The 23,104-nt window shown below is 36.8% G+C and overlaps 1 protein-coding gene across 4 annotated transcripts in view; it reads right to left on the reverse strand.

Annotated features, from left to right (window-relative positions):
• Positions 1 to 1,554: 1,554 nt before the first annotated feature.
• The window catches only part of Ppat-Dpck (Bifunctional Phosphopantetheine adenylyltransferase - Dephospho-CoA kinase), a 220,825-nt gene continuing 199,275 nt past the window's right edge, over positions 1,555 to 23,104 (reverse strand). For all 4 annotated transcript variants that reach the window (XM_081740329.1, XM_081740327.1, XM_081740328.1 and 1 more), the window contains 2 exons: positions 18,380 to 18,562; positions 1,555 to 1,884 (listed from right to left, as the gene is read on the reverse strand). In XM_081740329.1, coding sequence (XP_081596455.1) covers positions 1,627 to 1,884; positions 18,380 to 18,562 — 441 coding nt within the window. In that variant the 3' untranslated portion in view covers positions 1,555 to 1,626. The remainder of the gene's footprint in view (positions 1,885 to 18,379; positions 18,563 to 23,104) is intronic.

The following is a 23,104-nucleotide window of genomic DNA, read 5'->3' on the forward strand; positions in this document are numbered from 1 at the left end:
TGTTCCTAGGTATATTACGTGCTCCCACTTCTCGTCAAATGAATGTACGTCCAGAATCACTATTCAGACTGAGCCTGCTTTCATCTGACAACAGAACGCGACCCCACTAATTCTCGGTCCAATTCTTATGATCTTGGAATCATCGCACATAATGCCGCCGATGTGCGGGCGTCAACGGAATACAAGTTATGGCCGTCCGGCAAAGGTAGCTGTATTGCTGCTGTAGTTGACCGTGGTCGACTACTACCCCTGTTTCGGATAGCATTGGCTGCAGTAGGCAGCTCAGGCACGTGAAACAATGCTGTGGGCAATGCCAAACTCCTAGACTCCACTAGTCACAGTTCATCCTTCTTCCAGTTTCCCTACGATTCTTCTCAGGTGGACTCACTCAAAATGTCTCCGGACCACCATAATGCACTTAACACCTTCGTGTTGAAGAAGCAGACCCATTCGGTGCTACAATCACGCTATGCAACATCTTGCCCCCCTGTGTACGTGTGGAAGACCTCTGGCAACATGCTATCGGGCTTCGCGTTTTTAAGTTTTGCACAGTAGTATACATTATACTTATCTTTTTTTTAAATAACTACGAGGAAGGATCAAAAACTAAGGTTACAAGGCCGATATTTCTGGAATTTCGTCTGATATAGAAGAATGAGGAGTGTGTGATAATTTTAATACATAGAGCTGGCAACTGCAGAGTTTCAGCCACCCGCTACCTACGGTGCTACTTGTAGGTAACACAAATGGTGACTCGTTTGGAAAACTGGTCTCGCGGAGAAGTTCGCTCACTTATTCGATTTCTGTGGGTGAATCATGTAACCGCAAATGAAATTCACCGGCAGCTGGTAGAGGTTTACAGAAAGACTGCAATATCTCGTCAGGATGTCGCAGAATGGTATCGAAATTTTGCGGCTGGTAGAGAAAACGTAGGGCGCAGTGGTCGACTCAGCGCAGCATCAAAAAATTTGAGCACAGCTCGCGCAACAACAGACTCAGAACAACACGAGGATCACATTACGGCTCCAAGTGACTTTCACCTATTCCCGTATTTAAAGGAGCACCTAAGAGGACGTCGCTTCGCTTCAGACGAGGAAGTGAAACACTTCGTGACAACATGGCTGAACACGCAAGGACAGGATTTTTACCAGGAGGAAGTCTTCAAACTCATCCCACGATGCAACAAGTACCTTAAGCGATACGGAGACTATGTCGAAAAATAACGCACTGTATGGTGGCAGGAAAGAGAGGGAGGGCGAAGGAGACTGCATTTGATGGACGATTTCAAAACAGAAAAAGCGTAGGTGAAGACGAAGGGGTAAGCGCAAGACCGTGGAGCATAGAAGCTTTTCAGTTGCAGCAAGTGACTTGCCAATAAAGGCAGAATACCTATGAGGATGACGATGTATGTACTATTTGTTGGCTGTATTGGTTGTATGAAATAATATATACACGTTCCACTGCACGCTTTGTAACCTTACTTTCAGAACACTCCTTGTATATGAAATTCCAGGGCAAACCTAATACAAAAGGGAAAAGAAAAGATATGTTCACTTGCACCAGTTAAGAATTAAAAATTTATTTTTTACATAACCACAGAAGTAATCATTTACATATTTACATATTTCACAAAGACGATCTATGACTAAGGTTGTCCTCCACATCGGCCGGTTGTCCATTGTTGTCCACGCCTATGCTCTGAAGATACTCAAGAAGAAGCTTCCAGGCTTTTTCCACTTGCTGCTGGGTGAATGCAGGAGACCAGAGGGTGGAGAGCACAACATCAGCTTTGCCAATGCGTTCTTCATTAGACGGCTGAGCATCTAAGCGACTCTGGGCATCCTCCTCACTTAACTGGTTACGTTCTTGTAACCTTTTTAAAGCCTACAACAATAAATCGATTAAATCGTAAGTTAAAAAAAAATAAAAATAAAAATAAAAAATAACAAATAAAAAAAAATACACTGCTTACTATATAATATATAGCATTAACTTATGTCACAAGCGGCTCTGACTTGCTCGGCACTCCTATAAACAGGCTGGTTACCCAGAATATTTACGAAAATGGAAATATTTAAATATTGGATAAATTTAAGAAGTAAAACCACAAACAAACTCTTACAACAGGCTTGCCTCGAGGCGCAAGAGAAAGAAACAAATCAGAATAACTGGTTAACAGGTATTACCAATAAGTTCAAGAATTTGGTTTACAGGAATCAGTATGGAGAATAAATGCGGTATTAGCGCATGAGCAGCAATCAAAAGGATTAAAAACGCGATGACGGAAATAGTTACACATAGATTATTAAACGAATATGCAACAAAACCATCACTAGAACTACAAACTAAATGTAAAACAGGAGGGAGAGAAGCATATGTCAACCTCTCGAGAGAAGATAGAAGGGCAATCACCACAATTAAACTGACTGCACGGAAATGGGAGGAGAAGGACGAATATGAAATGAGGACAGTGTGGAAAACAAGAGACACTGTTTGTTTGAATGCGAGGAGTACGATGACTCGCGAGATGAAAATGTCTTTAAAACATACCGGAATAGCACTACGGAAACGTAGAGCAAAAGATACTCGTCATAAATACGAAATACAGAACAGTATTATCTAGTGAAAACAATTCAAGTGAAGCTGGAATAGAGAAGGAAGACGCTTCGTTTCGAATTGAGAAAAACAAGTTACATCTTTTTAACTAGAGCAGGCGAAACTAGCTTTGGGTCCTCCCACGGAATTTCCCCCTTTAGCTTTAGGGCTTCCAGCGATTTTCCTTCAGCCATTCTTTACATTCTAATGTAAGACACAAATATTACATATTTCCTGTTTCTAAGACTAAAAGTACTGTAAACTCTCATTTTCTTCTTTAATGGCACACAGAGCAAATTTATACGTAATAGGTGAATTCACTCCATATACTACGAGTAAATTGTTAATAGTTCAGTTTCATAGAAACACGAAGCGAAATCTTGAAATAAAATATTTCGAGGATTGTTTGATACTATGTCGATGTGTATGTCTGGGACGGGGATATGCATAATTTTAAAACTGGTTGCAATGCTGATCATATTTTATTATTTGCACCCATAAAAGCATCACGTACACTATTTTCTAAATTTCTCTCTTAGTCTAACAGGCATAATCATGGTATGTTAAACTTGAGAAATTTACTTTCTACATGGAATATGAGAACTTTAAAAAAATCATTATACGTCTGAACTCTCACCCACATCATATATGAGGTGTTAAAATTGTGTAACACTTATGGGTGGTTCCCTAATGAGCATAGAAAGAAACCAATCCCTTGAGGGGGCTTCGTGTACCGTTGGATCTGCGGGGCCGTTATTGCCGCCACTGTTTTTAAACACATTGTCTTCAAATGAGTGATTTTATCATAATTATCATCTGGACAATGTACTCCAATGTTCATTTTTAAATGTCTTCACCAATAATAACACGTACAATTATTACTTATTTTTGAATTAGGTTCTTAGTTACTACGAAAATACATTCTTCAAGTTGTAATTAGTACCACCAGTGGTAAACGCTCAACCACTGAACCATAGTGATCCCTTCCTGTTATGAAAACCGATACAAAAACGACAGGATAGCAGACATTCTTCAAGTCTTGCACAATTACTGCCTTTTGATTTGGGGTATTATCGTAAAGCAGATGCCACTGAACATTACCCCGATACTCGGGCCTTACATGTGTGATACATCGCAGTAACTACTTCCATACTTCAAGGTAAAAGGAGGCATTAACTATCTGTCCTGTAGGCACAAATTTCTTATGTACAATCTACAGACCTTTTTTCAGCTGATGCAGACTTCCTCTTGTTCGTATCTCGCTGCCGAATTTTCGGAGTTAGTAATTTCAATAGCGTATAGAATTCTGAATAGTCTACTCTGTTGATTTTTTTTTTTTTTTTTTTTTTTGTAGGAACGAGGATCTTCTCTATGTAGTTCATTATTCACCATTGAAAATACGGTGCTTTACTGTGCATTATTGAGGCGAAGAATTCACTCCCTGACCAGCAGCTCCTCTTTACTCTTTCTCTCTCGTTTTTTTTGGGGGAGGGGTGGGCGGATTTTGTCTCAACAACGGAGCAGATATCACTGCTACGGCTATTTCATCTTCGGATGAACTCATATTCTGAAATAGATAAACAATAATATTTACAATTACGACAGTTGATTGCTCTGTGCGTAACACATTCTTCAAGTGTTTTTGTCTGTTTAATACACCGACCACGAGACGCTCTGCTGGTAAAACCTACCTAGTTTTAAGGATCGTCTGAGACCCCTACATCACCTCAGGATAAAAGAAATTGTATGGAAGTTTGAGTTAAGCAACATTGTTAAGTTGTAGCCTGGATTGAGGCCTTAGTTCAGATCCGTGTGAGACGGGCTTTATTCAAGTGCAACGCCTCAGTGAGGATTCGTAGTGTCACATTTGGGTCTTACGTTATCAGTGTCCTCATTTCTTCCACTAACTCCTGTGTTCTTACTAGGGATGGGCAAAACCGGTTTTTTATAAAACCGGACACCGGTTTCTAGAAAAACCGATATTTCGGTCTTCTCCAAAACCAGTTCGGTTTTTCACCGAAACCGGTTTAGGTTTTCTCAAAAATCCGGTTCGGTTTTCACCGAAACTGATAACCCAATTTTGATTGAAAACTAAACCGATTTCAAAATCTAAAACATATATAAGTTCTCATAAGAAGGAACCGGCTTCGGCAGAAATCGCACTGGTTTTAGTAAAAACTAAAAATCTAAAACTGCTTTGGAAAACACAAAACTATTTCTGTGGAAACGGAATCGGTTTCCGGAGAACAAAGAAACACTATTCAGGTCAGAAACAGAACCAGTTTCGATGAAAAACTGCACCAGTTTTGGAGAAAACCGAAACCGGTTTCAGTAAAACGCGAATCGGTTTTTGGAGAAAACCGGAACCGGTTTTGAAAACCGAAACCGAACCGTTTTCGGCGTAAAATATATATATATATATTTAATTTCCAAAAATCAGTTTCGGTTTTCCTAAAAACCGATTTTTGTGCCCACCACTATTCTTACTGTTTATGCTGTACACGGATGTTCGTCGTCTTCAATTACCTCCCGTCCTTTCCTGAAACGCCTGTACCATGCAAATACAACAAATGACACACGGGATAAAAAAAAGTGGCCCCATACGCCTGTTGCATTATCTGATAAGTTTCTGTAGCAGTCTTACCCAGACGCATACAATACTTGATGTTCAGTCCTTGCTCCATGTTGAACTCACGATGCAATTTAGTAACACAATCTACACTTGTCCCGCCCATACATGTAACTGTCAGTCAAAATTAATGTACACCTTGTCTCAAAAAGGTTGAGCGCATTCTTTATTGGTGTTTTGAGGCAAAAATTTTCAAAGTCCAGCTTCGGGTATCTTCGGGAAAAAGTAAGCCAGGTTCGAACCTCCAAGCCAGCCTTTGCAATCGGGAAAAAGTTTGCAGATGTGTTTTTCTTCTTTTAAATATAATAAGACTTGTTACCAAGTGTTTAAAAAAGCAACATTGATTGAAATACTTAATGATACAATATTTCGAAACCTTTTATTAATGTGACCACATGCTTGTTTGTCATTTAGCTCTCTATACGTAATGGAGCATTTAAATACGTTAAAGAATCTTTCCATATGTAAAAGAATGCTCAAAGTTAAGAAATAGAACATAATTATCGCCTGAGTACTAAAATAAAAGTCAAAGTAGAACAGAAACAGCGTTTGTAATGGATATGAATGTCATAATTATCTTGAGATCCGTTATACATCGCTAGAAGCTTAGTTTTAGAAGTCCTTGTGTTAGCTCATTGGTAAGCTGTCGGATTTCAAATCATAAGGTTGTGAGTTCGAATCCCATCTGGATCAATACTTTTTTTAAAATTATATTTTCCGCAATGCATGAAAAATTATATAAAATAATTACATTAAAATACATAAGTTGTTTATATATAACATAATAATTGCAGAACATTGTAATTATTATGTTTAAAATATAACATCTGAGATAATTTTCACAGTAGGTCGTTATTATATATGAGAATGTTAAATACAAGTTAGGAAAATCGTTTAATAGCAATAAATAAGTTATGTAGTGTATTTATTTGCAGCTATTTGTCATACAGATTTATCTTCTCAATATTCTCATTACAGTATGTTATTTATATTCGTGAAATACAGTATATTCCTACGGATATAGAAAGTGTATAAACAGAGTATCCAAAGTCGTATCCTGCTTCAAGACACATAACTTTTCCCGATCCCCTTAACGTCACGGGAAGAAGCACAAATTCTCTTTAGAACGGAATGTCGTTACTTAGAGTCTCATTCGAATACGTTGAATATGCTTTTGTGTATTCATCTCTCTCTCTCTCTCTCTCTCTCTTTCGCTTTGTTTATGTGTGTGTGTGTGTTGCGGAATATCCCAAGTTGAATACAACATTTGCAAAGTATATGAGCATCATTGTCATCGAATACCAGAAATTGAAAGTCGTGTTTCTTCAGGTTAGGTTTACGTGTTCATGTTAGCTCACTGGTAGAGTACGGACTTGCCACTGAAGAGGTCTTGAGTTCAAAGCCTACAGCTAATTATCATTCTTTTGTTAGTAGGATTACACAGAAATCGGATACAAGGAGTGGTTTACTTCTAGAAATATTTTCAGAAGCGTTTAGGTAGCCCTGAAAAGGGCTGTTTTCGGGAGTTAAGGCGGGGACATTAATATTGTGTCCAAGACCCTTCTGAATTTATTACACGCTCCATTCTTCTGGGCATGGAATCTATTACATGGGTGACAAATCTATCTCCTTCCCCTACCTCCAGCCATGCTTCGGAAACAAGATGCCACAGGTCATCCTGAGTTCTTGGTGGATCTGCCTCAGGCCAACTTTCCCTTAAAGTACGCTTCACTTCTGCTCACATATTTTCCATGAGATTGAGGTCTGCTCCACGAGGCGGCCAGTCGATTAAATCAATCTCAGGGTGCCCTGCGAACCATTCCTGAACCACACGGGAATTATGTATTGGCGACTGGTATTGCTGGAACTGAATTACACTATCAGGCTGAAATACTCGTACAGATGGCACCATGATATTACCGATAATGTCTAACTACTGAGCATTGTCCAGATGTCCTTCAATTCTATGAAGCTGTCCTGCTCCGCGACTGGAAATCCAACCCCAAGATAAAATAGATACATGGCCACTGCGATTGCAAGCAGCCACATATCCATGGTCATATCGGGTGCCTCTCGGACGATACACAAAACGGCGTCCCTCCTTTGATGTTGTGAATATGGATTCATCTGAGAAAACTACGTTTTCCCAATTGAGACCCACATTCACCTGTGCAAACGCGAGACGGTAAATTTTGTGGTCGTCTGAGAGTTTTTCCTTCACGGCAGCAACACGGCCACGTAACCCAGCATGACGAAGCCTTCGCAGAGCTGTATGCTTACTACCAGGAAAGAGAGAAGCTTCCCTTATCTGTCTAGACGTCCTTAGTGGGTCTAACTGGGCTTCGTTTACTAATCTCGCATCTTGGGCTTCGGTTGACACATGCGGACGACCAGGAGATCGTAAATTACCAGTCTGACCTGTAGCACCATATTTCCGAATCCATTGCCTTCCTGTAGAGGCCGGGACATCTACTCGCCTGCTAGCTGCAGTTGCAGAATAACCTTCCAACTCCCATAAAGTAATTACTGCTGTACGTCTATCCATAGTTACCAATGTTCTGAGCTGTGAGAAGAAAGCAATAGGTAAAAGCTAGTACCTGACGTGTGATTGGTTACTTGCACGACACGCCTATTGTGGGGAACAGCGTTGCCAGATCTAGCATAATGATGCTAGATCTAGCATAATTTGCATGTCTCTAGCGCCTAGCATCTTGCTTTTAGCATCCTGCCCAAATCTAGCACAATTTCAGCAAGTTATCAAAAAGCCGTAAAACCTGGAGAAGTTGGTCGTGGGAAGAAAAAGAACGGCAGAAATGTATCCTCTTCCATTGATTCATACACTCGGTAAACCATACAGGTAGTCTTATTTTCCTAAGTAAGTTCGGAACGGCTTTGTTTTTTTTTTTTTTTTTGTGTGTGTGTGTGTGTGTGGCTCCACCCAGGGTTTTCTAATCCTTTAACTCCGAGGCATGGGCGGAGCTATGGGGGCCATTCTCCCCCCAACTTTTTGACAACTTCACCATCTTTACTTCTGACTTCATGATCATATTTATTCCTGAAATGACAGCTCCGAGACCGACCAAAAATCTGCCCCCTCCCCCAGCAGACGATTCCCAACTCCGCTTATGCTGCGAAGTAATTTTCTTTCAAAATATGTAAACAAAAACTTTGCATTCATTTATACGATATATACGCCATTGAGTTTGGCAACGACTGCAGTAATTTAGTTGACTTAAAATTTTGGTGCGTGGAGTATTGAGTTCTATCCATGCATTCTTGCTCTCTGTGTGTTTTAAGTTACGTTATCGTATCTCAACTTTGTTTTTTTTTAAACTCCTCAATTAGTAATTATGAGGATCTAGCATAATTTGACTGAATCTAGCATAAGTTCGATCAGGTTTTGGAATAATTCCGAGCTGTGAGTCTGGCAACGCTGGTGGCGAACGACTTGGTCAACGTCTCGCGAAAGAAATCTGAAAATGGTGCGCCGTAATAATAATAATAAAATCAGTTTTTATAAAGGAATATTAATACATACGAAAAGCTGTTTAAAGAATGAATTGTTATACTGACTTTACACGTATAAAAACATATACCATATACCAAACAGATTGAGCGATATGATTATAGCTGTTTTGAGACGAACACTTTCGAAGTCCAACTTCGGGTGTCTTCGGAAAACAGTAAACTAAAGCTGCTGGTTCGAACCTCCTAAGCCAACCTTAGTAATCGGGAAAAGATGTACAGATATGTTTTTCCTTCTGTTAAATATAATAAGACATGTTGAAATGGTATTAAGTGTAGAAAAAAGTAACATTGATTGAAATACTTAATGATACAATATTTCGAGACTATGTATTCACACTCTCGTTTCGTCATTGTGATTTCCATACGGAAAAGAGCATTTACGTATGAAGTCAGTTATATTTCAGAAGCAGCTTCCGAAAAGCGGTCATGTTAGCTCAGTGGTACACCACCGAGCGTTTAAATCGTGAGTTCGATAGCCGTTCAGGTGAGATTCCTTTATGATATTCTACTTTCCTCAATGCATGAAAATTATGTAAAATAGTTACATTACAATTCATCAGTTGTATATATATATTCATATCATCAGTTTTATATATCAGTTGAATATATATATTCATTTCATTTCACGACATAAGTAATTCTTATCTTTAAAATATAACATCTGAGGTATTCACAGAACGTCGGTGTGTTATGTGTGAATATTGAATACAAATTTAAAAAAATCGTGTAATAGCAATAAATAAGTTATGTAATATATTTATTTGCAGCTACTTTCATTGCAGATAACTTCTCAATATTCACATTACAGCATTTAGGTAGAGCATATCGAAAATCGGATCGTGGTTCAAGACAAAAAACTAGCTAGCCCCAAACTGTCACGTAAGAAATTCACGAATCGCAAAAGTAAAGTGAAGAGATTGAGAGCGGTAATTCCTTAATCGCTCTCTCTTAACTCTCTCTTATCTACATTTATACATATGAAAGTGTATGTATCTATGTTCCATCATAACTCATGTATGCCTAGAGCAGGGTTTCTCAACCTGGGAGTCGCGGCCCCTAGGGGATCGCGAAGATAGGCGGAAGAGATAAATATAGTTAGAATCTAATACCAGAAATTATTTTTAAATATTATTTTTAATTTTGTTCTGATAGGCATACTTTTATTTTTTATACACACTGTAAAGAACAATAAAAAATAAGTCTACTGAACATTTTCAAAGGGTGTAGAATTCGTGTTACTATTCGGTTCAAAGTCTCTTGTCGTCGCGAATTCTGTCGAGAAATTTGAAGCTTAAAATATACAAAACGATAATCATGCCTGTTGTTCTGTATGGTTGCGAAACATGGTCGCTTACTCTGAGGGGAGAACATAGACTGAAAGTATTTGAGAACAAGATCCTTAGACGAATATTCGGACCCAAGAGGAACGGGAATGGGGAATGGCGGAAACTTCATAACGAGGAACTACATAATTTATACGGTTACCCAACATTGTTAGGGTCGTCAAGTCTAGGAGGCTTAGGTGGGCAGGTCAGGTAGCTAGAATGGAAGAAAGTAGAAACGCTTTGAAAGTCTTGACTGGAAGACCAAACGGAAAACGACCATTAGGAAGACCTAGGGGCAGATGGGAGGACAATATTAAGATGGATCTCGCTGAGATAAGAATACAAAGTAGAAACTGGATCCAATTGGCTAAGGATAGAAGTCAGTGTAGAGCTTTTGTGAACGCGGCATTGAACCTCCGGGTTCCATAGGCCATAGAGTTAGTTAGTTAGTAGAGTTGTTTAAAAATGAATTTAAATCAAAGAGGTATGATATAAAACTAATGAGAACTGTATATAGAAATACTAGAAAAATACACATGAAACAAAACCTGCACATTGAAATACAATTAAAATTAAAACCTAATGAGATACCTAAGCATGGTGTAATTTCACTAGTGCTGCAATGCCCGGTTCAATCTTCATGACGAATATTATCAAGCCATTTTCAACTGATAAGCGATTTCTTATCTTTGTTTTAATGTTTACCATAAAAAAACACACTTTCGCATAAGTACGATATAGCAAATGGAATTATTACTTTTAAAGCAGCAATCACCAGACCAGGATATTCTTCTCTCCTCATCAGGCAGAACTTGTCCAAGTCTTCGTTACAGAAAACCAGTTGCAAAGACTTGTCGCATGATCATTCTATTATTTGGTTAAGAAGTTGTGGGCTTAGATCGGATACGTTAATGGCCTCTTCAATGAAGGAGTTTAACATCCATCTTGAACCAGCACCTTCGTCGTTGGGAATATAGATATTACAGTTACTGTATCCACTGTCAGTGCCGGGCGCCGAAAAGAGGGGCCACACATTTCGGAGGAAGTGTGTTACTCAAGTTAGGAAAGTGCATGTGCACATGTGTAAAATAGAAGGAAAAACGTAATAAAATGTGCTCAAAATTAAGGAAAGGTAGGGTTTATTTTGAAAATGTTATTGAGCTTCGTGCCAACCATGGTGGCGCTTCGTAGCTAGTCTGTCGACGTCACTCATATATACGGTGACATCGTACTATACTCTCGCCCCGGGCAATGATTTTCCATGGCACTGTTCACTATAAACAAAAAAAAAAAAAAAAAAAAAACAAAAAAATGGATTCTACTATTATAGAAATAGGTATGTTAAAAATCCCACACAAGCTTATTATAAAACAAATTATAAAAGGGTCGCTGGCAAGAGCGTGTGATAAAAGGGGATCGTGATAGGAATTAGATTGAGAACCACTGGCCTAGAGTAATTTTAACCACATTTCTTATAGTTTCAAAAAGAGTGCTGTCGGGTTACCTATGGTGAATGGGAGGGGGATACATATAAAAGATTGCTAGAAAATGATCGATATTAGATTCATAGTTTTCGGGGTCGCTTAGATAAATAGTGAGACTTTCAATTTCGCTTAACTCCGATTAAGCTCTCATTAGTAGGGATGGGCACGAACGACTTTTCTTTGAAACTCGACTCGACTCGAAACAGACATCTTTGAGGTCTACTCTTGGACTCGGTGCGAAAAATATCTTCCAACTCGACTCGGATTAGAGTCAAGTCGAACCAAAACGAGCCAAATCCTGTGTGTAGTCCTACCTAGACAATACATAGACAATAATTATTCTATCATCAATTATACTACTGTTACTACAAATAATAATAATAATAATAATAATAATAATAATAATAATAATAATAATAATAATAATAATAATAATAATAATAATAATAATAATAATAATTATTATTATTATTATTATTATTATTATTATTATTATTATTATTATTATTATTATTATTATTATTATTATTATTATTATTATGACAACAACACCGTGTACAAACATGAACGATAGATGGTTAGTAAAGGAATACTAAAAGCTAGTTGACTGCCGACGTCGGTAGTCATGAAGTCTACAAGGCAAGGACATCGTTCATTACCCTAAGCTGTAAGCGTCGGTGGACTACAGATGGTCAACTATTAACCTCTCGCCAGAAATTGGTGGCCCCGCAGCGACGATCCGTGATGGCCCAAGTTCCATTTTGAAAACTTTACTACCAGCGGCAGAGACGCGATGAAACGCCAACGAACCACAAAATTACTCTCCCAAAATATGTTAAAATGCCTATATGTGTGATTTGTTTATATTTAGGTGAAACAAAAAAACACAAAACAAATACCCCGGGGTGGACGCGAACTATCAATATTACGATTACTAGGCACGTGTTCTTCTGACTTCCCCACGGAAACGATCATAAAAAGCTTGGTTGTTGAAGGATAAATCATTGACGTCTTAATTTAGCCAATCAGACAAACCCCTACATCTCGAGTTCTAGGAGGTCATACCGTGAACCGTTTCAGATTTATTGCTTTGTGGTGGAGTACTATCCATGCGCAAAATTTGAGCAGAATAGCCGACATGCATCTTCGGTGCCTCTTATCTTTAGTACAATTTTAACCAGAGATGGTGTGGGTCAATGAAAATTTGATCCACGACCCACCATGACCCACTATGACCCACTACCCAAATGACCCATTGGCCCACTCTGACCCATCAAGCATCGTGATCCACTCTGACCCACCACCAACTATGAACCACTCTGAACCATTGCGACCAACTCCGACCCACCAAAACCCATCGACATCAACTCTGACCGATGGCCCACGTCCTCCTCTCCATTGACTAAAGAGATTACACTTGTAATAAAACAAGACTGTGAAATTATCACTTATCGGAGTTTGAATTTCTACCGTCATTGGCTCAAGCACCTCTTTGTTACAATACTGGTGGGTCTGACCTTTACGATATATAATGGCAAAGTGTTTCTCATCTTCCGAATTAAAATTAATTTAAATTTATCATATGTAATTATTTCTTTGTTGCCTTACAGACACATTTCAGTAGAAAATAGGGTGAAATTTAAAAGTTTCGAATCAAGGAAAAGTAGACCAACGTAAAAAAAAAAAAAAAAAAAAAAAAAAAAAAAAACAAGAGAGAGAGAAACTTATTTTCTATATAATTAAGCATGCCGTACTAATTGAAAATGCCCATGTAATTAAGTTTAGAATACAAATTTTATGGCCATTTTTCTCTAACTTTATGGCTTGATTGCCTTATGCTCGGAACGCTCCATATATTAAACACCAGCTTCAGCAATTATAAATAGAAAGCAGTAGGTATAAAATTCAAAAAGAACTTTAGTTTGCATTACTCAATTTTTTTCTCAACTAATATCAATCGTTTTCGATTATTTTTACAAATCAACCCACTACCAATTTCCAATATATAGAAAATGCACCCCCGTCCCCCAGCTCATAAAAGACAATTTTAGAAAATGCCAGGGCATATTCTCTTTATTTTTAATAGAGTTATATGCTGAATTTCAGCTCTCAGTTGAACGGCTTGTGAGATACTAAATTTTTCGCAAAAATTCGGACTTCTACTCCCCCTAAGGATATGTATTATAATGAAAGTGACACGCGTATGATAACTTCCCAGTTGGGATTGGAGCCTGATTATATACCAAACGTCAATTCATTTGACTTTGCAATTTGACCGTGATGATTACGCAGACATAGTTACTTTCAATTTTTTATGATACATATCCTTATTTCATATGTTACAAATGATTCAAAAATATTTTTTCAAGCAGTTAGCTCCTCTAGAAACTCACAGGCTGCATCCCAAAATCCAACTCCTACTATCCTATGACAATCCAAAAGTGACTGAACTTTTTTTTATTAGGAACAAATGACAAAAGAAAAATGGAGATCTTGAAAGTAAAATGTAGAAAAGCTCGGTGCCCCCAATAACTCTATATTTCTCCGCCCCTTCATTCCGAACTTAAAAATAAAACTTAATTCGAATATGGTTAATTAGTGAATTTATTACAGTTAAATTCCACTCACTACATGCTACAGCTACAACTATGTAAGAAAAAATAACAACTGTGAAACATGTTCTGAATTACTATTACATTTCTTACGCTATTATTAAACATATTAGGATAGTAAAAGAGGATTGTTCGTGAAATAGTATATTTGCTCATGATTTTTAACTTTTTCATACGGAAAAAATTAAAATATTATTCAAGTTTTAAAATTTGCACTCTGCAAATATGTTGCCCTCTAGGCAATGGGACTAATGTGGACTAATGGGAAATGCTGCACTGTTAGCGGCGCTGAAAACTTACGATTCGATTCTAATATCGGTTGATTTCGATATCTTTATGTCGCTACGTAACCACCCTGGGTGCTAATGGGAGCTTAATTGGACTTGAATTGAAAGTAGAGCTATTCACCTAAGCGACCACGAAACTATGGATTCAATAATAATATCGACCCGTTTCTAGCATTTTTGATATGTATCCCGACAGTACTCCATTTCCAGACTGTAAGAAATATAGTTAAAATTGCTCTAGATATATCAGAATTATGTTGAAACATACACATAAATCCACTTTTATATTCTGTATAAATAGAGAGAGAGTGAGCGAGCGAGCGAGCGAGAGAGGGCGATTCAAGGCATCACCACTTCCACATTGCAAAAGCATATATCAGGAATTGAATTGAAAATCTATGTAAAGACTTTCTGCTGTGGCATGCTTCATAAGGACAATTCCAGTCTGCTCACGTGACCTTTGGGGTTCATGAATTTTTTTGCGAGCGTTCCGACTTTGGATTCTCTGTTTATACCCTCTGTTTATGCATCGAATAACTTTTCAAGAACATAAATGACATTCTATATTATGAATGTTGAGAATTACTCTCTATATGACAAATAGCTGCAAATAAATACACTACATGATTTATTTATTGCTATTGAACGAGTTTCTTAACTTGTATTTACATCCTCATATATAATACCGACCTACTGTGAAAATTATCTCAGATGTTATATTTTAAACATAATAATTACAATGTTCTGCAATTATTATGTTATATATAAACGACTTATGTATTTTAATGTAATTATTTTATATAATTTTTCATGCATTACGGAAAATATAATTTTAAAAATAGTATTGATCCAGATGGGATTCGAACTCACAACCTTATGATTTGAAATTCGACAGCTTACCAATGAGCTAACACAAGGACTTCTAGAACTAAGCTTCTAGCGATGTGTAACGGATCTCAAGATAATTATGACATTCATATCCATTACAAACGCTGTTTCTGTTCTACTTTGACTTTTATTTTAGTACTCAGGCGATAATTATGTTCTATTTCTTAACTTTAAGCATTCTTTTACATATGGAAAGATTCTTTAACGTATTTAAATGCTCCATTACGTATAGAGAGCTAAATGACAAACAAGCATGTGGTCACATTAATAAAAGGTTTCGAAATATTGTATCATTAAGTATTTCAATCAATGTTGCTTTTTTAAACACTTGGTAACAAGTCTTATTATATTTAAAAGAAGAAAAACACATCTGCAAACTTTTTCCCGATTGCAAAGGCTGGCTTGGAGGTTCGAACCTGGCTTACTTTTTCGCGAAGATACCCGAAGCTGGACTTAGAAAATTTTTGCCTCAAAACACCAATAAAGAATGCGCTCAACCTTTTTGAGACAAGGTGTACTTAGTATTAGTTTTACATATAACATTCGTCTTTTGTTTTCACCACATCTTACTTGCATAGCTGCGCTTCATATTGAGAAAAAATCAGTCTTGATTTCACATTGCCGTATTGTGTATATTAAGGTCCGAACCAACTTACCAAATAATATATAGTAAAAAATTATTTCAGGGTTATAAAAAGCATTAGATGTAATACATATTTATCTGAGTTCGCTATTATTTAAATGTCGACTAACGATTCTATTTAATTATTTAATTACGTTATAATTTCTACATACTAATTACCTAGAATACGCTACATTCTTTATTGAATTGCTAATTCCAGAAAAACCTGGAACACTGATGTCGTCTTACTCCTACCGGCCGGTTCACAAACAGATTCACCCTTCTACTGAGCTTTTACCACCGAAGAGCGGTACCGAATTTTGATCATACTTTTCCTTCTTTTTGCACTGAAACATGAACCCAACCGTCATTTGTTATAAATTTCTCGCAACTTTCCCAGAAGCAAAAGCCTTTGAACAGATGATGAAAATATACGACGCATGTTAAATATCCACGTGTGGATTGGACTAATGTGAAATAAGAATGGAGAGTTTCTTCTTATACACGCGCCGACACTAAACGTAAGTAATATTAACAGTACATCGCTTTCTGTCTTTTTGGGAAGTTATTTCAATGGACAAGTTTTTTCCTTTGGGTTCACTGTCCTTCCAAATATAACAGTAAAAGGTATTTGTAAGGGTAAGATCGCGTATACTGCCAAATCTTCAGGGATCCAATACGCAAATGTAAATCTATCACTCACATCATAGAAATAACAATGGTTCTATGCGATCACGTTCCAAGATAGACGAACTTACAAAGTAGTTAGTACTGGACACTTTGTGGGAAAATGCAAGTTCCGTAACACTGAGGTCAATTTAAGCTGGTAGCCAACTTAGAGACATGGCCAAGTTAACAGATTTCACATCACAGGGTTCATAGTGGTCTGGTAAATAGTTGAAAAATGACAAAAGCACACGAAAAAGTGACCAAAATCTCGTCATGCCCCCTTTTTCCTTTGTCAATTTCTCCGTCACCTCTCTCTTTGTTTGTTGTTTTGTTTCATCTTTTCTTCTTTACTTCTTTTTGAGCTTCCTCCTTTCTTAGGTTTTCTAAGTATGCTTTGTAGTTACGGTGAGCAGACTTAGCAGATGTAAGAAGCTTCTGAGTAAGTGGAACCAGTTCTGGCCTATTTCCGAATTTCTTCATCCCAGACATTATATTTAACTTCGCATTGAAAGTTCTCACAGCCATGAAATATTCAAATTCATCACCTACTCTTAAGAATAATATACAAGAAGCAAGACACAAGACGAACATGATGAAACACACTCACAACGTTGAGCGGAGCGTTAACTATTAAGAGAGAAAACTAAAAGACTATCATGATAGAAGAAAGAATAGACACAGAAGGGATCTCAACCCCAGCTTGAGAGCTTAAGCATCCACTGTGGTTTAGAAAGAATAAAAGCTGAAGTGAGAATAAAGCTGTTCCACATGCGGCAGCAAGTACTGAAACTTTCAGAAGAGTGTAAACAGTTTCTGTCTTTTTCCATTTATTTTTATATTTTTCTTAGAAAACTGCCAATGAAAAACCCAAATCACACGAAAGTCACTTTACCACCCCAAAAAGTAACTTTTAGTGACCAACTTGAAAAAAACTTTTATTTAAAAAAGTGACTTCCTATGAGCCCTGACATCAGTATAGTTTTTTTTTTTTTTTTTTTTTTAATAATAAAATTCTAAAGAAGACCTGACGGCGTTGAAGGACTTCTTTGCAAGTAAAAGAAAAAAAAAAATAGCGGGAGAAATATGAGCGGTAAAACAGAAAACCAGAAACATAAAAGTTAACCCCAAAATACACTTACAGAGAGGAGGTGAGCGAGAGAGAGAGAGAAAGAGAAAGGAAAGGAAAGAAAGAGAAAAAAAGAGCAGAAGAAAAGAAAAAGAAAGAAAAATGAAGAAAAACGAAAGAAAGGGAGAGAACTGGATTACACTGTCCTCCATATTTGAAGTTTATTACTGCTTCCTTTAGGCGAATAGCTTTAATGCAGAGAAGCAATAAAAATAAACTTTGGAAAACACTAATCAAACAAAAAGACTATATAACCAGAATGTTAAAAAAAAAAAAAAGAAAAAGAAACAAATAGTGCTGAAGAGTGAGTGTTGCTAGAGAAGACAGTTCTGTGTAGTTTAATATCATTTTAGAACTACCGTGCTCGTGGGTTTTCTCGGGGTTCTCCCGTTTCCTCCCACTTTCTTCATTCCACCATTTCACTCATCTCTCATCATCACCGTCTCCTTTAGCCTAACCGGCATAACCGTGGGACGTAAAACTCAAAGATTCCATTCCATTTTAGAACTACTGTCTTTATTTCGTAGTAATATTATCAATTTCATTCTCTGATTTATATTTAATGTAGTATTATTTATTTATTTACTTTAAATAAAAAAGTAAAGCATATTTACCTCTTCAGGAGGAATAATCACCACCCATACTTCATGGCACGACGCATCCCAACCGGCTTCGAGCAGAAGCGCTGCTTCCACAACAATTATCTTCTTTCCAGCTTCATGTAGCATATTCACACATCTCTCAACTTCCTTGAAGATCTCAGGCCATACAATGGTGTTGAGCTTTGTTAGCTTCTCCTGTGAGAAAACGAAACAAAATCACTCTTTGTTACACTTACTACTGTATTTAACTTCTATTGTAAAATCCTTGCACAGTCACTAGCAAATCTTTATATCTCCTCTACATGCTATATATATGTTCTTTCATTAATAAAGCTGGAGTCATTTAAGTGTGAAGTTACTTCATGCAATGGAGAGGTATCCAATATTGCAACAGCCTTTATATTTCAAGTATGCCCTCGGGGAAAAAAAAAGTGAAACATACTTCGGCCCCACCCCCCGCCAACATCCTACGGAGGAAACCTTCCCTTTGCTTTGGGGAGAGAACCCTGCCCGCATCCAACTTTTGAAGGATCTCGGCCGCAGCAACATGTCTCTTCTCTTTCGAGGAAAGTACGGGAAAATACACATCGACAGCAGCACCAGCAGGGACACACTTGAAATAGAAATGCTCTAGCAACTACACAAGCCAATCGATCAGTTTCTTTAAATAATTTGGGAATGTGTATCGGTTCGTTTGTTTTTGTGTCTACGCGCATTCCCAAACAAATATATTTGATACAAAAAAATAATACGAGGACGTTCATATTTGAGCTGGATTTTTATTTCATGTAATTCTCGGTTCTCTCGCTATTAATGCGTCACTTTTTCGTTTATTTTCGGCACCACGACAGCCCTCGCGTATTACAGTGCGTGTGTGTTGGACTCCATATATAGTAACAATGAATAATTATCAAATGCTTTTAAGCAGTTACCAGTCATTCATTAAGTGGTTCATTGTCAACGCATTGATTATCTTATTTAAACATCTTGAAGAACGCAATATACAAGACTTACCAAACTATGCCTCACTGTCACTTATATCTTTCTTGCACAAGAATTACACTACTTTATTTAACCATAGATATTCTGCCATTATTTGCAGATCACTTGCAGCATCTGTGAAGTTTCTATGAACCAAAATGTGCAGTTAATCTGTTCATCCTGACGTAGGAATTTTCTCCTTTTAAATACACTCCATCAGCTGTAGCCTCTTTCTCCCCCTCTTCTTTTTCCTTCTACCGTTCCTTCTATCATGACTCTCATAATACACTTCTTTCTCAATATCTCATCATCTTTTTAATTACATCTGAAGTTGTTCTTTTCTACCCTACTATTTGTAACACGTTATTTTTCGATTTTCGTTCGACCTAGCCAATTCTCTCCATTCCTTTCCACATCCATATTTGTTTTTTTAATGCTTTTGCATAGTATCCATGTGTTTGCTCTTTGAACTACAATACTCCACACGAAACAATTTATCAGCTTCTTCGTGGCTATATGGTTAGCATACGCCTCTTTGGCGTGAGAGACCAGGGTTCGATTCTCGGCGGAAACATGTGGTTCAGATCCTACGTTATGCTGTAGCTCCACATCTTATATAGCCGTGGTGCTGAACAGGACGCTAAACCCCCAAACTCAACGAGACATTTTATGAGTCATTTTCTTCTCTTTATTCAAGGGCCAACAAAATGCGCTTTATTCTTCAAGTCAACACATACATAATATTAGCTATTTTGTATCAAATGTGGAAGTTATCATGGCAACGAAAAAAAAAAAAAAAAAAAAGAAAAGAAAAGAAAATGAAAGAAAACTTAGTAGCCTAAGATTCCAGTATTGTCTAACACAGTAATAAGAGGCATTTACTTCAAAGTAAAATTGCTAGAAACAAAAGTTTAGGCCAAGTAGGAAAGATCCTTCGTATATTACGTAGTCTAAAAGTTTGGAATGTTTTACGCACGAGATGGTGTTGGTATCCCAAATCCCACGGTGTATGGGTCGTAGCGGGTGCCGTCTAACGACAGATGACAGTTGAATAGTAGATGTGAAATTCTTATTGATCATCAGACGTAAGGTATAGCGCTGTGAAGATAACTGAAATTTTCGCAAAACTGTGCTACATTTTACGATTTTATTTTGCATGAAAGGCCGATTTCATTGCACAAATAGCATCTCTGATATTTCATAATCACATTTTGGAGGGGGGATATATATATTCTTTTATTTTATGTGTAGTATTTACCTGGCAATTTTTTACAAATAGGAGTGTTACACTTGGGAAGTGTTACTTGTCAGACAAAACTAGTCACCTGTTTTATTACCTCCGCTCCTACTTCTCTATTTGACACCGATCACTTCGTTCCAATCACCATGGATTTAGTCTTTCTAACATTTATTTTCATCCTATATTCTTCACGTTCTTGAAGAAATTTGTGCTGTTTATGAGTAAGATATGTTGCCAAAAATAACAGCCAAAAGATGAATCAGTCGATTTCGTTCTGGAAATTTCGATGTCGAAGATGCTCCTCACAGTGGCAATTACAGCAGAAGTAGAGGGTATTCTGACAAAAGTGGAACATGAGCGTCATGTAAGCAGTGATAACATTACCAATGACCTAAACGTCTATTACCAAATAGTTTTCCATCATTTGGAGAAAGAAGCTCGACGTTTGAGTGCCACATGGTCTAACCCCAAAACATTTACTCGATCGAATTAATCTCTGCTGAAACGTAACGAACTAGAGCCATGTCTGAAGCGGTTAATCACGAGTGATGAAAAGTGATAACTAAGGCACGGATTTTTATGTAGTCCAAAGTACCGAAATATGTACATAAATATGTAGCAAAAATCAATGAAATATGTAAGAAATATGTTAAAAATATGAAAATATGTAAAAATATTTTTTCGTGTTTATTTTGTGTCTGTGCTATTTTCTTAGCTAATTAATATACTGTAACATATTTATGTAATAAAAACTTAACAAGTGTAAATAACTTCCTACAGATACGTACAAATTTTCAGAAGAAAAAATGAAAATATGTATAAAGAAATTTAAAAATCACATTATTGAACGTATAAACACAAAAAAATATTTATTTAAACAAAAGGCACTTACTTTTGGGACGAACAATGAACCACTAAATAATTTTACGCAATGGAAAAACTTTGTCACTAACTTGTCACTGATACGTTCAAATTTTCACTAAAAACAAATAAAATTGTCTCGTGGAGAAATGAAAATCTCATTATTGAATATCAAAAGAGAAAAAAATATTTAAAAGAAAGAACGCTTACCTTTGGAACTTTCAAATTTATAACTGCGCGTTTGAAAACTTCACTAACTTTCGATAGATACGTTCAAGCTTTAACAAGGAACAAATAGACTTTGTAGACACAATATTAAAAACACATTATTGTATATCAAAATAGAAAAAATCTTCAAAACAAAAAGCGCTTACTTTCCAGACGAAAAATAAACCACTAAATATTTTATATAATGAATTGCATAATCAAACACTTAGTGTTACTAACTTGACACAAATACGTTCATTTTTTTTAAAAAAAAGGAATGAAATTGTCCAGTAGGGAAATGAAAATCACATTATTGAATATCGAAATAGAAAAAAAAATATTTAAAATAACGAGCGCTTACTTTCGGAGCGCACCATGAACCACTAAGTATTTTATATGATGGTATTCGAAAAATTCTCTAACTTGCCACAGATACTTCAAGCTTTTACTAGTAACAAATGAAATTGTCTCAGAAAAAATGAAAACCACATTATTGTATATAATAAAAAAAAAAATCTTAGAAAAAAAAGCGCTTACTTTGCTGATGCTCAATGAACTACTACATACTTTTCCAATTGTTCAGGAGCTAAAGAGAATCGTTGGTTAGTCAGGATCCTTTTATAGGCTGAGAAAGACCTCTCCACGTCGCAGGAAGTGACAGGCGCGAACTTCAGCAAATGACATTTTCCAGGACTGATTTCCTCAGGGGCCTCCGTTTTTCTCCATCCAATATCCTGCATGCAGTCCTCAATGTTAGGTATCCTGGATTCCTCTTCAAAACTGACTGGAACTTTCGGTCAATTTTCGCACCTGTTTCTCCCTGCACAATGTGTTTCTTGTGTTTCCGTACAGGTTGCACATACAAAAAAAGGTGAGAAAGCCAGCCAACTGTATGCGTTTTAGTTTGTTTTGTTGGCACACATCCGAGTGGCGTCTGCTTGCAAAGGCGATAAGCACAAAAATCCTTATATTATTTTCTTTATTTATATATAAGAAAACAGATTTTTTTTTTTCAGGATTCAAAGCAATAACTGACGACTTTTTTTTTAATATTGTAGAGTGTACGATTTGGTTTAACCCAGCTTTCCCTCAATGCAGATCGGTTGAACAAAGTGAGAGAAAAAATACAGATAATTAAATAAAGTACTTTTTGAGTTATTATTACATATATAGGCCTATTGTTATTTGCGTATTATTTAAAGAAAATTAGCGAAAAGGAGCCTGAAAACTGAATTTATTTAAAAATATGTACAGTAGACGGAAAATATGTAACAGACTTCAAAATATGTAAAAATATGTAACGTGATTTTGGTTTATATGGCTCCTTACTTCGTAATTTGCGAACATTTCATATTTTCACCAGCGTACATACAAAGGAAAAAATATGTAAAAACATAAAAATCCGGGCCTTAGTGATAACCTACGATAGCAATGTGCAAAAAGATTGT

This window comes from Thermobia domestica, chromosome 15 (assembly GCF_964235325.1).
Source record: "Thermobia domestica chromosome 15, izTheDome1.hap1.1, whole genome shotgun sequence".
NCBI lineage: Eukaryota > Metazoa > Arthropoda > Insecta > Zygentoma > Lepismatidae > Thermobia > Thermobia domestica.